The sequence below is a fragment of the Tribolium castaneum genome, chromosome 4 (genome assembly GCF_031307605.1).
Source record: "Tribolium castaneum strain GA2 chromosome 4, icTriCast1.1, whole genome shotgun sequence".
Classification (NCBI taxonomy): Eukaryota; Metazoa; Arthropoda; class Insecta; order Coleoptera; family Tenebrionidae; genus Tribolium; species Tribolium castaneum.
Window position 1 is genome coordinate 12,267,724 of NC_087397.1, and position 16,071 is coordinate 12,283,794.

Below are 16,071 nucleotides of genomic sequence, written 5' to 3' on the forward strand. Positions count from 1 at the left end.
CCGTTCTTAAATTTGAACAATTGTAATATTAATAATATTATTATAAATAACCAAAAGTAATTATGGATTATTAAAATGTATGATGTTATTGATGTTACTCGTCATTGTTTTTTATTTATGTGAGTATAACTAGTGTATAGTTGTTTATATAAAAATATCATCAAAACGTTAAAATCCCAAAAACAGTTGAAAAATGATGAAAAATAATGTATTAATGACGTCTATTAATACATCCTTTTTTAAATCAAATAATTCATTAATATCGAAATTAAAAAACGGTCAACTAGAAAAAATGTTTGCGATGATAGAGACATTTGTACTTAGTTCTAAATGCAGTCGATTTTTACAAAAAAAATTTGGGCGCTCTGTTGAAATTGTATTTGTAAATTTAATTAGAATTATGATAAAGCGCAACAAAAAGTGGTCCATTTAAAAAATTAGGGGAATTACAAAAAAATCAGAAATAGGAGTTTTGATTTCGATTCCACTCTGTCTTTAGCTCGCGTCACAAAATTTGGTCTAGTTTTGTAAGTTAGCTGATCAGAAAATGAAAGTTTGCATTTGTTCCAAAAATGTCGTCGCGGTGATGTAAAAATTTCGATTTTCGATACAAATGATTAATTACTGCCAAGGTTGTGATCGTAAAAATGTCACCACTTGGAGTTTCACCTTTCATTATTTTAATAAAATATTCAGATCGTTTTTTCTAAAGAAACTATACATTATTCCACACCTTGATCTAACGGTTTGAAAAAATGATAGAGTGAATAGCAACGTGGGTCGTGTCATTTGAAATAGTTTGATTTTTATTTGCTTTTGGACACTTACCTTGAAAAAATTGTAATAAATAGTGGAGCATTTCTGCGAAGCTTGACGGAATAAATAAGAGCTTGCCACCATTGACAAAGGCTCGCTTCCCACACAGCTTAAAGCCCAAATGACTGTAACATAAAAGCGACTGTTTAGGAAACTTGCCTTAATGCAATGAGATAAAGGCTTGGCCAAGGTGGGGCACGCGTTCGTGACGTCACTCGTTGAAGATGCCCTCCTAATAAGCCTCGATCTGGACGCAGAGGCTGCGTTCGTTGACTTTTTGGGATGAGAAAAGGTGAATTGAAACACGGTGTTTAATTTAATCAGCAGTTTATATTTGTCTGATCAAGTGAGATTTCATAGAGCTGAGCACAACCACTTATGAATATAATACATCGACTTGAACAGTTTTCTCTCTTAACTCAGTTGATTTTTGACAACATGTACAAATAAATAGGGGATGTCTGTGATAATAATTTACAATATCCATGTATTCAAATATCACATTCACAATACAACAGCCTCATGAGTCGAATAAGAAATTTCATTTTTGATAAAGGTAACACCTAATATTCGGGATATAAAAATAGATAGTCATCAAAGTGCGTGGAAGGGAGTAATCAAAATCGCGCCTCTGGAGGCACAGCAACAACAATTATGACAACAGCCGGGATCAACAAGATCAATCAAATGTTTCAATAGTATGTACAGAGTTAACGTTATTTGATAGTCGATATTTACAAAATTCATTATATACATCCGCATGGTATATAATTATTACAATATAGTAAATAGTTGAATGAAATTAGGCCTATGGTATTTGTACGCTTGTTTTTAGAGTGGACAGCGCCACCAACTAACATTGATATTTTGATGGGGGACAGTCAGAGTGCTCAAGTCGTGCGACAGAATCCGTCGCAACGCGGTAACCAGTGTTGGGAAGCGGTTTTCTCTCCGATTCACTGTGTTTGTGTTATGGCACAAGTCTAAAAATATGCAGCTCACAACATACAAATGGCACAAAATTTGAACTTGAATTTGAATTAAAGAAAACTAAACGAGAAATGAGAATCCCAACACTGTTGGTAACTATGGAACAATGGCCTCGCAGATAATCGACTGGATTTGTTTTTCTAATCTTACATGTTAGTTGCTCAAGACACTTCGTTAAGGCATTCTCGATAAAACAGCTTCTTTCTGACAAAAGTTCGCCAAACGGTCCTGTTTTTTTCTGCCCAGAGTGTGCGTTTGGAGACTTGTATTGACTTTTGTATTGGACTATTGACAACTTTTGTTGCATCAACAAAAATACAATTTAAACCACTCAACAATTTTTAATAATTATATAAAAAGAACAAAAACACTAGTACGGAATGTATAAAAGAGTTTTAAAATGTGTTATTTGGCAACAAGTTTAAAACAGTTATAATACCTATTAATTATTAATTAAAGCCATTTTTGTTAACTTGTCTCTAATGTTAAAAACTATTCAGGTGTCTTGGACACGATAAAATATAGATACATCAACAAATCGAAACATTTACAAAAATAGGATTTCATATCAAACAACCAGTGCAATAAAAATCAGTCTGATGGCAGCGTATAAAACTGGCTCGAGTTGCCGGTTGCGCATGTATTAAAAAAACCCATACATACATTACACTGACACTTTAAAGGTTCCAAGAGAAGTCCACGAGAATAAATTAATCGACACTAATGGCACACACGTTGACGGGCCAGTGGCGTAACCAGGGAGGGGCCCAGGAAGCGAACTCTTTCAAAGTTGGCATTGCCGGGACCCTTGTAAACAGGCCTCTCGTTACGCCACTGAGACGGGCGCAGGGCCACAACCGACTAACGGCATCAAGGCCCTTTGGCGACATTTTCACCCTTGGACAAATTACAAAATCACTGTTCTCCCTTTTTCTCAAGCCAGTGCACAAGCGTAAAAATATATTTTGATTTTCTCTGATATCGTCCATATGTCGCACTTTTCTGAACTCATATCTCATTATAAATGCACCAAAATTAAAAAAATGCATCAGTAGAAAAGTGGTTTTTTACAGTTGTTTAGGTGGTAAAAAAATTCAAGTTTAGTGCTTCGTTAGAAGATTTTTTAAATTTTTGTACACAAAAAAATTAAAGTCATACGAAAGTACAATAAAAAAGTAAGAACGTAAGTGGAAATGAAGTTGAGAATGGTAAAGAAGATTCTTAAAGATGAAGTACTATAATTTTTCCTAGCAGTTTGCCATAAAAAAATTGTGCTTATAACCCTTTACAGATCCATAATAATAATTGACCAACTTAATTAAAAAAACAAAAAAGGGTCTTGTCTAATTTTAATTCGAAAAGAATTCAAAATTTTAACCATGAGAATGGAATTACCAAAATTAAAAAAGCGAAGTCCTTTTAAAAATGCTGGTAAAAATGTAAAATTCTTGTAATACAAAAAAGTGATTTGTAGAAAAAATTAAAGTCAATCATTAATTTAAAAATGCGCCTTTGCGAGTCAAATTGCATATTATTGTCCAAGATGAATTAGGTATAATTCGTAGTAGTTTGTTTTTAAAAAAAATTTGTATAACTTAAAAACAAAACAAAATTTCGTTTTTAAATTACGATCATATTACTTATAGCACTTTATGTTTCACGCATAATTGGCGTACTAAAAAAATGTATTAAAAGAAAAAAGAAACAAACACGATTCTTCTAAAAACAATTCTTTAAAATCGATTAACAAACGCATCTCTATTTCATAATTAGAAAAAACACGTAAAAAACTGTAAGGTCGTTGTGTAAATGCAAGATTTAGTAAATATCAAAAGAGTGCATTTTTAAAATGATGGTAAAAGTTAAAAATTCGTTTAATTAAAATATGAGAAAGATAAGAAGGACTTTTGGACTGTATAATAACTTAAAATACTTTTTTTTGTATAATGGTCGGAAATTTCGTTAAAAAAGTTGTGCAAAAGCAAGGTTGTAAAAAGGAAAACTTTGGTGAAAACCTTTCGCCAGGCCCTGTATCCCGTCGGCCAGCCCTTGAAAACGGAGATCATGGTTTCAGGTCGCTGTGCTTTTCATTCGATTCGCACGTAGATGAGCCGAGCGGAGTCGGTGCCGAGATCACAGTCATCGCGTATGAAAAGAACACATTCGCCGGGTGCCAACTCGGCGGTGGGTAATTCTCACAGAGTCGTCGTCACCACCGAGAGGCCGTCCTCACTGGTCACCGTGTGACTGGCATGCATGTGGTGCTGCATGTGCTGTTGCGGGGGTTGCTGCTGCTGCTGCTGCTGCTGCCCCATCTTGCTCTCCTTCTTCATCCTCTGCTTGAGGTGCACCTTCGCGTGCCTCTTCTTCTCGTCGCTGCGGGCGAACTTCCTCCCGCAGACGTCGCACGAGAAGGGCTTTTCCCCCGTGTGGGTGCGAATGTGCGTGGTGAGGTGGTCCGACCGCGAGAAGGACCGCATGCAGATGCGGCACTGGAAGGGTTTCTGGCCCGTGTGGATGCGGATGTGGCGCGTGAGCTCGTCGGAGCGGGAAAAGCGGCGGTCGCAGTTCTCCACGGGACATGCGTAAGGGCGCTCATGGACCGGGGTTTTGCTGGGGCGGTTGGGGTACTTGCGGGGCTTGACCGGGACGAGCTTGAGCGGGACTGGGGACTGCTGGTACACCTGGGAGAGGATCTCGTGGCCTTTACTCGTCGAAGGGTTGTACTCTGCTAGCTGCACACCGTACGAGGAGTTTGATTGTTGGCCGATTTCACTCGAACACCCCGCACTGAACGGTTCTTGTTTCGGTACTAAATTCGAAGTGCTGGGCACCACTAACGCACTTGAACTTTGCGGACTGTACTCCTGGGAGTCCCATTGGTACTTGGCGGTGCTCGCCACGAGCGGCTGCCCGACGCGGGAATAAACCAAGTCCTGTTGTTGTTGCAACTCTAACTGGAGACTCGTCGAAGCTGAACAACTGGGGTAACTTGGAGGTTGTTTCAGCCCGCAGTCCATGCTCATGAGCTGTTCCTCGTACTGCGTCCCTGCAGGGCTGGGGGTTGCTGAAGGGTACTGCTGTTGGGGCGATTGGGAGCTTCCTTGCCCCAAAAGCCCGAACATCGCCGGATAAATCGGCTTGTCCCCGCTGGACAACAACCACGGATTCACCGTCGAGGGAGAATGAGCCATGCCTTCAACCGACTGCATTTGAATGTTCCCCGACATGTTTGGACTCGACGCTGATGTGTAAACGGTTCGATGATGCATTTTTCCCATGTTGTTCGCGTGAGATGTTCCCGTGGGATACATGCTAAGGGTGCTGTGGTTCGTGTTTTCTTCCTCGCGAAGGCTGGGACTCAGAGCGCTGTCTTGGGGGGTTGCACGTTCGCCGATGTGACTGCCTGAAGGTGAATGGTGGGGACTTATCTGCTGCTGTTGCTGCTGTTGTTGGTCCAAAGTGAGCTCCTCCGGGTCAAGGGAGCCTGCAAATACCATGCAAATATTATTTTCAGTTCAGTGGTAGTCTATCAGGAAGAAAAGCTGACAATGTGCACACGCAGCCAAGTGGCGGTTGGACATTTGCGCTCCACGTGCGTTATCGGCGCGGAAAACAGCCTGAAACCCGACACGACGTGCCCATATCTCAGGTTTTAATAAAGAAACACCAGTCATAACCAAATACTACATAAATAATTACTTTAAAGTTTGTTTCAACCGCTCATTTTTAGTGGGCAAATTTTTCTTTAATTAATAATTAAAAAAATGCTACTTAGAGAGAAACCGGCTCCGTTCGCAAAATAAAATATACATGGGTTTTAATCGATTTTTTTTCAATTTTTAGATGGTCAGTTGATGTAAGAAGCGGCCAATAAGAGTTTTTCGTTTATGCGCTTTATGAAACAAATAATAATTTTCAATGATTTGATAGGTGTCAAGTGACTACGGATTCATGTGATTGATTCACATGGTATACCGTTTTAAAAAAATGTTGTAATTTTTAATAGAATCCTCAAGAATCGTGTAAAAAATCTTGTGGCGGTTAAAAAACAAATCCGAACTAAGGAGAATTTTATATTTCATAATATTTTGACAAATCTAGAAAGTAACATTTGTTGTAAAAAGAGGGTACGATAGGTACACGATTAAGTAGGTGAAAAAATATTCTGTGGTAATATTTGGTGAATTAAGCAAAGAAACGCTTGAAATTTTGTTAAAATAACTCGACAAAATAGATTTTATTCTTGAATTTTAACATTTATATAAGGGAATGATTACGAGAGAAATACTATTTTTGGGTTGTAAAACATCTCAAATTTTTTATTAGTATTAAGAACGTCTCAGAGGAGACATTGAAAGAAAAAAGTTCAAAAAAGTGTACGTAAGGTTTAAAATATTTAAAAATAACAGCTGTTGAACAACTTGAAATCAGGGCACGTAAAAATTTTACATTCTAATATATTGATTATTTTCCTCAAATACTCAAAATTATGGCAGAAAATCAGTTGATTTATACTGTAAGCGGAAAAAGTGGAAATTGTTGTTGACTGTCAGTGAAATTAGTGTCACCCTTTGTAAGTTGGCGCAGCCGGTGGTAAAATTTCGCATTTCAGCGCTTGGTGGCGATAATCGGTTTTCACAGTTTTGCGTAATGGCAACACTATAAAATCAGTAATAGTGTTTATGTGTGATAAGAAGATAATTCGGGTTGAGCATGTGCGATCAATAGGTGTATCGTAAAACGACGGTATGAATGGAGCAAAGTTGAATGGTGTGTGGTATTGATCGAGAGGGTGGTAAGTTCGGGCGAGTCCAAGCGGCGCACTTGTTGCGATTGCAGCCGACGTCACGAGGGTTGTTGTAACAAATGCTCAAAGCAGTGTAGCCATAACACGGTGACGCAAGGACTATAATTAACCCGGAGGTCCGCCAGAGGAGTAAATATAGTCGTCTTTGGCGGACTCACCTGTGATGGGCGGCGGTTCGACGACGGTGGAGGGCCCGAAGAAGGAGGGAATGTCGCTGGAGGTGGTGACGGGGGTGTTGAGGTCGCCGGGCTGCGCCTCGGAGACGGCGGGCTCGTCGGCGGCGGTGCAGACGGCGGCGGGCGCGGGGCTGCCGCCGGCGTCCACCGAGGAGGCGACGCTCTTGTACAGACACGTGTCGAAGCTGAGCACGTTGAAGTGGTGAGCGGCGGCGGCGGCGGCGGCCGCCGACTCGGTCAGCAGGAAGGCGGAGTGGTGATGATGGTGGTGGTGGTGGTGGTGCTGTGCGGGCAGCGTGTCCAGGCCGTCCATGATCATGGTGGCCGGCGGGTTGGGGGCGCTCGCCGGGGGCCCTACCACAGAACAGGGGCTTGTAGCGCCGGCGGCACGCACTGCACTAGCGTCCTCGGCACCACTCGTGTCGAGGGTGACTCCAGAAGGACACCCGTCCTAGCTCAAATTTACTACTACTCGACGATGCTGCACTACCTCCGAGCACGGGAGCTTCTCAGAAACTGGTCGCGGCGCGAGCGCTACTTTACTTTTATGAATGGAGTATCTGTTCCATATTTGGAAGTCGCAAGCGAGGGGCCAGCCAATCGCGAGCAGGACCCCTCCAATGACGCCCCACCACCAACAAACGTAACGTGACGTCGCGGTGACGTAACACGGCGCTTACCATTCTATAGACCAACAATACCAGGACCGGACTAGGCTCACACAAAAATTATCTCTCTAGCTTTGGGCCTCAGCAAAAAGCCGCTTACGCAGGTTATTTTAACTTAACTATGCCTACAGATAAAGTTAAAGACTGGATGGTTTTAAACAACAAAAAATAAAAATACATTTCAGTAAATTTTTATTTTTATTATTTATATTTTTTGGCGTATTATCTTAGCGACAATATGGTCATTTATTAGATGTAGATGAGTTATTTCTCTTTATTAGATATTAATGCTATACAATAAAAATCCGAAGAGATTTTCAGAGAACATTATGAATTCTGTAATCTGAATAATTATGACCTGATAATTCGGAATGATCCGTCTGCATTATTTGCAACCTAAACTAGTTTCAAATTGCTTCAGAAACTCTTAGTTGATATAATGGCAAAGAGGAAGCACATTACTTTGACAATAAAACAAAAAATATTTTTAAATAAATTCTTGAGTGGTGTAAATGGCAGTGTCTTAGCTAACTTATATGGAGTTGGATAGGCTGTTATACTATTGAAATCGAGGACAGAAAATAATCTTGCGACGCCGAACATGTTAACATTCCAGCGATTAAAAGAAGCATTTTTTTAATAAACGAAAAATTATCAACAAAAATTGCGCATTATTTCCAAAAAATATAAGTATATTTTGTTACGATGTAGATTAATCTCATTATTCGGACAGGAAAAATGAAACAAAATGTTTCATACTAGTTTCGTTCGCTACTGAACATCATCAGGATCGCTACAAAAAAAGGACAATTACAAAATTATTAATTGTCTTCTCTTTCTGTAGCGATGCTGATGATGTTCAGTAAGGAGCGAAACTAGTTGATTGAAACACTTTGTTTTATTTTTCTTGTCCGAATAATTTTGTTGTAATTTATGCTGCACCTGTAATTGAATTATAATTATTTCAAGGAAACTATAACTTTTCAACAATAGGTAAGTATTTTATACTTATTAATTTATTAAAAATTTCACGTTTCTTCAAATTATAAATGTACCTATCTAATTATTATTGTTGTTACTTTTTATACGCATTGCATAAATACAACTTAAAAATGCACAGATGTAACATACTACAAGTATACTAAGTAATCTGAATTTTTTGATAGTCCAAATCACCTTGGTTTTATTGACTTTGCATTAACAAGGTATTACTTACTGTATGTACTATGTTCGAGGAACAGTTTCAAGAAATCTCCAAGTAATGTAGTAAAAATTCAATTTCATTTTTAACGAATTTATCGACACAAAACGGTTTGGTAAATTGGCACCATTGTGTTGTGGAGCAGTTACAATTGTAACTATAAAATGTTTGTTACTAAATTGCCAGATCAATTTTTAGCTTTCTGGATATAAAAATCACAATTTTGAAAATTTAATTTTTAGTTTCGTTGACGTGAAAAAGTAGAGAAACTTGGTTTCTTTCTTCGTTCTATCAGAGATTAAAAATATTTAAAAAAAAATTAAGAGAAACAAATCTTCAACCTTAAAGGTATTTTTAATATTGCGAAAAATAATTGAGAATTTTTTTATAATTTTTCTATTGTTTGTTGGAACGTATCAGGTACGTTAAATTGTATACACACTAATTAAAAAAAATTAAGTTTAGCTGAGAATGGTGTAGATCATTTTTTTTATTATATTTACGTGACATTTGTGAAGGGGCCCTCGTGGGCCTGGAGAACCAGGCCGGCCCTGGCTATGCCCCAACGATCCAACCCATCGACCCGAAAAAGTGCGAACCAACCCGGAATAATCCTCCAAATTTAAACGCCATCACAACACGCGCCTATTTTTGAAAAACATCTGTTGCCACTATTTAAAAATAACAACGGCTCATAGGAATCACGAACCAAAATAAAATCAGCTGGCAAAAGACGGGGGCTGACTAAGGCAGCGTGACGCTCACATTACATAATTATAACAACAAGCCGAGAAAAAGCTACAGTAAAGGGTGAAGGGCAAACTTTATCATGGTGACGTCAGTTCATTCATGAATCTGCTCCCCTCCGAACAACATGATGGCGACGCGCCCTGGAACAATCCCCACTATTGTACCCCTACCTGGAATTTCATTCAATAATGCCGCCATCTCCCCGCAATTTATTCATAAAACGTCCCTTCCTTCCTGGCATCAATGAAAGTGATACATCATACTAGTTTGGAACGAAAAATCAATAAACAACATGGACGCGCTCCCGAATCGATCCTGACAAGCATTAAGCATTTACATCGAATGTTAAGAAAATGCAATTCAACAACTGGTTTATTTTACTGTATTTCAAAAAATTTACAAATTATTTGCCCTCAATTCAAACACAAAATAAATATGAGGTAAAGCAGGGCAAGCGCTGCTGCCACGAACACCAAAAAAAAACCAAAAAAAGTGTTGACAATATCTAGATTTGTCTATTTAAGCTTTTGTAAAATAATAAATAGTAGGTATAGTACTGCTTCCCTTTAAAATAATGAACGGAAAAACTTTTAGTTGTTAGAAATTTAAATACCTACTTTCGGTTCACTTTGATAAAAACCATTGTGGTGGAATTGACTAACCTATTACCATGACAACTCATATAAAAGTTAATGCCAAGAGTACCCAATTTCCACCAAAATGGTTTTTATGAAAGTGAACCGAATGTATTTGTAAGTGAAAATTTAGAGAAAAATATGCCTTTTTGGTGAATATCTATTTACTTTTAACGTTGGAATTTTTGCAATTTTTCTTAAATAAAATCACGTAGTTTTTCGAGAATTATTTTATTTTTCGTATTTTCACCGCTCTCATCAGAATTTTTTCTAAAGAAGGATTGTCATTATTTTTGCAAAAAAGACTCAAAAATCAGTTGGATAAACAAAACTGTTTGAAGCACTTAGCAAATCCTAGTGAAAAATAGAACAATACTAAATCAAATTATTCTATAGAAGTTAAAGTTTGAACTTTGTAATTATCTTGACCAGATTTTGGGTCATGTGGTATCTCCGAATTAGCATAATTTTTGAAAGCAAAGCGCTGTTTTGCTGTTGGCGATGCTGATGAGCTGCTCTAAAAACGCAAAGGCGCCAGGAAGAGCCTTGCAAGGTCTCAAAGCGATGGAACCTTTGGCGAAATTTTGACATGACGTTTCAAAGTGCGTTGGTGTCGAATATCGAGTGGGTTTAAAGTAGATGTGGTGTAAAACTGAATATGTATAGGTATATAACACAATGTTATTATGTAAGTAATTCCGAAAAAGGGGATATTCAAATAACCAATAATTACGGCGATAACGTAGGTGGTGGAAATGTATATGCATAGGTTATGATTAATTCGAGTAACTTAATGAATCCTGTTACCATTTAGATGGATAAATGGTGCTTGGAGAATCGAAAATTATTGGTATTGTTTGATGGTGTGCTGGTTCCGGGACCAAGCCGATAAATTATTTATTTATTCTCGAAGCTTGTCGCCGGCTAATCGCGTGTCATGGTTTCAGTTCCTAAGTCAATAAATCAAAGTTGTGCAATTAAACGAAATGCATTAATAACTGAAATTATCTCGTACAACAAAACTACACTTTCCATGTTGATAACCTGAGTGGAATAAAATTTGGATTTTAAATAAAGTTTATCTCTTTGGCCGATTCGTCACATGCGAGCTTATCTGAGTGAATTTCTTTATGTTTTCTCGATGTGTGTTTGATTATAATTTTATGGCCCATATAATAATAATAATTTGGAATTTTATTTTTATTGGCGCGCCTACGGCTCTTGTCATAATTAACATGTTGCTCCGCCATTTGTAAATTGAAATCGTGTGATTATAGTTTTTATTGAAAACTGATAACGATCCACGAATTAGAAGCAAATGTCTGACATTCAATATGTAAAATCGGACACGTTCCAGCAACGTTGTAAATGTCAACCAATAAGCATGCGTCTCTTAATCATCGTGAATGTGTTGATATTACGGTGCGATGGCCTGCACTTCCAAATGCTATTTTTCCACGAAGCGAATTATTTTTATTAAATTTTGGAGGTATGCGTGATCGGGATTTTCGTTTATTTTTACATTTATGAATATTTAGTGATTTTATTTTTATATTGAGAGGATATTTATAGGGTAACGACGCGGCTTAAACCAGCAAAGTATGTAATGCATAAATAATAACCCAGATAAAATTAGCCTCGTGATCAGAAATGTGGAAAAATGTATCACTTATTCGTGAACTGAAACATTTATTATAGGGTAGGTACTGTACTAAAAAAACTGTTTCGTGTTTATCATTTTTACGTATAATTCTGTAAAAAATAGAGGAAGTAGAGAATGAAAAATAATAAGTAATAATAAAAATAATAAAAGCAGGAAAACCAGTACCTTATCTGTAAATTTACAAAAATAATTACAGGCTGGCTTTATAATGAAAACTTTGGGTTGGAGGTTGTTGTAGTATCGCGCTTTAATAAGTCTATGCAGCTTTACGAATTATTTAAAAAAGGAATTTAAAGTTAGAGAAAGTAGAACATGGAACAACTGCTTTTTTCGTTGTATGGTTTCTGACTATTTAAGTTAAAAAAAAAATTGTTTAAGGTATGAGGTGAGTCTGCTGGAAGTATTTTTTAAGTAGGTACGTTAAAAACTAATAGTCGCACAAAATTCATGTTTGCGTTTAAATACTACTTAGGTAAATATTTTTTTCTATGGTATGAATTGTCTCAGAATTTAGCTACATTTTCTTATATTCAAAATTAACTAATTAATTAATATTAAGTTGCTGCACAAAAAAAATTATTATTTCTATTTTTGTTTTGTACAAAAAACGTCTAAGGCTAAGCCTCCAAATAGAATTATACATTCAAACAAAGGTAATTTTGGCTCTATAGAAATTTATTTACGTATTTTTTTCACAAAACATCTAATGATCGTTTGTTTTAGAATGACTAAGGGCGGTTTATAGAAAGCTTCATTAAATTTTAATTTATTGTTAAAAGTTAGCAACGCGAATGGACCAACCAAATTGCTTCAAATTGCTTGGTCAAGTGATCAGTTAATCACGCATTTAATTGCGGATTAAATTAATGACGCTTCTATAAACCTAAAGGAATTATAAAATTTTGATGAACTAATATTTAATATTTAAAATTCTAAAAAACTCGCATGCGTAGGTACACGCTAATTTTAGTGTAATTACTGATTAATGATTATTGACTATTAATTGTTAAAGATACAGTAAAAAATATTTTTAGAGTCATCTTGCATAAATAAAATAGTGTTAATTTGTCCTAAAAATGTTTTACCTACATTTTATGAAAAACCTTGCCGATGGTGGAATCGTTTCATAATAAAAACATATACTAGAATAGGTATACGCGCTAAAAATTTCATCAAAATCTGTTGAGTATGTTTCGAGATATTTTGTTCGCCTATTCAAAAAGAATAGATTCGAGAAATATGCAAAAGTAAACAAACTTATTTTTTCGGTAATAATTTGGGTTATATCTTGGGTTTAATTGCTTAAACTAATATTACAAATAGTTTAAATTTATAATAAAGCTAGCTAAAGAAAATAATCTGTTTTATTTAAACGGAGTACGAATTTTTAAGAAAAAAAAAGTGGTATAATTTATTGAAAAATTTTAAAAACATTGAAAAATATCACTTTGGATACTTGTTACGTTAAAGGACTGTCATTACTCATTAGTGTTATTACTACCTAAAGTACTCTCCTCCTTTGTACCAATGTCGTAAAAAAATTAAAAATAAGAAAATATTTTTAACCTTTTTAAATGCACTTTTTTTTTCTATCATTTGGAGAAAATTTAAAAGCAAAGTATTTATAATTAAAAAAAACTTTGTCTCAAAAATAAAAATACTTATTGTAGGTAATAGTGAATCCCGTCCTTCTAAAGCTACTCTGTTACTCAAGTTATTTTCATTTAAAGTTGGGATTGTGACGTCATAACCCGTAGCCACAATTATTGTTAGTGACACTAACAATTTATCAAATGTGGCAAATACTGTCAGGGATTTCTGTGAAGTTCAAGACAAATTTTGAACAAAAAGAACAGTTATTTTTTTATTTTGTACGAAGATGTATAAAAATGGGTTGCAATCCATTATCTATTCAGATGACATAGGCATTGTTAAAGAGACCCTAGATTGGCTAATCTTTTAAAACTAGCTACTTTTAAAGCAGGAAATATTTAAAATAATTGCCATTGTACTTCAAAAACTAATATTTACTAATTGGTAATCTGAAACAGCTTTCATTGGTATTAGTAATTTGTGTGGTAAAAAATAAGTAAAAATTTTTTGGGAACAACTTACACTTGAAGTACTGAATCACTAATAGTTTGTTAAGCTGCATAACATTAAAAGTCTAAGCATTAAAGTTCGATAAAATGCCAATGAAACTGAAAACAGTCAAAAAACCTAAAATCTGAGATACTATAGTTTTATTCTAAAATTTTGAAAAAAAATCACAGTAGGAGAAGCTAGAATCGAGAAAAGCCTACAAAAAAATGACAAAATGATTTTTAACTTGTAATTTGGTTATGACTTAATACGGATTCTAAAACATTTGATAATGCCAACTAGGTTGACGAAACACGTGTCGGCTGTCAGTGCTTATTAATTTTGAAGAAAAAATGCGAAATCGTGTACGTGAACGTGATTGGTCCCAAAGCCCATGTTTATTACCCCCGCCATTGACTCGGCGCATGTCCGTTGCCCAACAACCAATATTTTGGTGACGTATCCGTAAAATAGTAGGTATGTAGGTGGTAGAAAAAATAGCGTATAACACACCTGAAGCAGTGTTTCCGCCGGCGAACCAAAGCGCGACGAGATCGTCGACGCTGGCCGCCGGCTGTCCATACCCCTGTCCTAGGTAATAGGGGGGCGGCGGGTACGTGGCGGCCTGTGCTGGGGGCGGCTCGCGGCGGCCCCCGTCCAACAGCAGCTGTTGCACCTGCAGGATGTCCACGAACTCGTCGGCGGCACCGGCGTCGCGTTCGCGATCACTCCGCGTCTCGTCGCGTTCCCTGCGCATCGTCATCAGAGCTATCATCTTGGAAGCGGCCGGCGCCGGAGCGGCTTCCCGGTGCCATGCCGCACTTGCACCACCTCGACGACGACGACGACAGCACTCGCGCGCTGTTCGAGCACGGACACGTGAATGAGCGGCTTCGGCGCTCCTCAACGCCAACACCGGCCGCCTCTGCGGGGCGGTGACGTCACGCGCGGCGTCATGGAGCAGCCGGTGCGTGGGTCCCCCGGGCCCCAGGTCACACGCACGGCCTCGAACCCGCTGCTTCCGTCGGTTGGCACACGACTCTTTCAGGGCTACGTCATCACGACCAACGGACGCCTCCTCGAAAGGTAGCAATTCGACGCGATGCCTGTGATGTCACACTTGACGACGGACGCATGAGACGGAAACTATTTTTAACGACGGATCTACAAATAACACACCGTTGCCAGCCGCGGAAATCGACAACGAATAACAACACACCTATACACATAAACAATAACATAAACAACTGGACACTGAAAAAAATCTGAAATAAATAAACAATCCGTCATAATTGGAACAGATTTTTTATCAATTGGCGATCTCAACAAAATTGCATTCAGTGTGAAGAAATCCTTTTTCTCCTCAGCTTCAACTTTTAGAAACACTCTTACTTTTTATATTAAGCGTACCTACTTTTTCAATCCTATATTTACAACCAGTTCACCAAAACGTAAATGAAAGTTGCGTCTTTTAAGTACTTTATTCCCAAGCTTACAGGGCTTCTTGTTCCCATATGGTTAACTCTTAATTATGGTTTTTATCGTTGCATGCTACATTTCCATTTTCATTTTGATTTTCCTCCTTTTTGCATTTTCTTAATTTTAAGTTTTCTATCTATTATAGAGGGTGCTCTAAAACTGGCGCACCAAATTAGTGGTGCGTTTTTGATAAACAAGTGCAGATTATGGGAAAAATCTTCCTAAAGTCTTATTTTAAAAATCTGAAGCTACAAAATTATTTTGTTAACTTCAGTTTTTTTATTCTTTAATTTTCTTATCTTTAATTATGTAAAATTATTATTATTATTATTTTGGGGTTGATAGCCTTCTCTAGACTTCGCCCCTCAGAGGGGGCTAATTATTATTAGTCGGTGGTAATTAAAAAAATTAAATTTTTATCTTTTTAATAATTGTTTTAATGAAGGAAATTTTTTCTCTGATTGTTTTTGATAATTCTTGGTCAATTTATTTAATATGCCATGTAATAGGTTTTGATGAACTAACCGCAGAGATACATTTCTTTACAATTTTTACTGGTGAAGTTTAAAAGGCTGCGCGCTAAAGTTAAGTTAACTCGCCGACTAAAACCTTCTATGTCTCAGATATTATAAACATATGGATAAGTAAAGTTGTGTTATTTTGACTTCATTTGGGCCCTCAAATTCACCTTGTATTTATATTCTAATTACATACATAGTTATAATTAAATATTCACATAAACGTATTGACGACAAGAATAAAACGGAGCTTAAAATAATGTTCCAAAAAACTAAATTTGAA

At 37.0% G+C, this 16,071-nt stretch overlaps 1 protein-coding gene across 2 annotated transcripts; it reads right to left on the minus strand.

Moving 5' to 3' along the window:
• Positions 1-1,126: 1,126 nt before the first annotated feature.
• sr (stripe) lies at positions 1,127-15,011 on the minus strand. Of its 2 annotated transcripts, XM_064356282.1 has the most exons (3): positions 14,305-15,011; positions 6,775-7,146; positions 1,127-5,293 (listed from the first exon to the last, which is right to left on the minus strand). In XM_064356282.1, the coding sequence occupies exons 1-3, from the start codon at positions 14,564-14,566 to the stop codon at positions 4,002-4,004; spliced, it is 1,926 nt and encodes a 641-aa protein (XP_064212352.1). In that variant the 5' UTR covers positions 14,567-15,011; the 3' UTR covers positions 1,127-4,001. The 2 variants fall into 2 exon arrangements, with proteins under 2 accessions (XP_064212352.1, XP_008200856.1); XM_008202634.3 differs by lacking the exon at positions 6,775-7,146 and having other exon boundaries at positions 14,305-15,008.
• Positions 15,012-16,071: the final 1,060 nt, after the last annotated feature.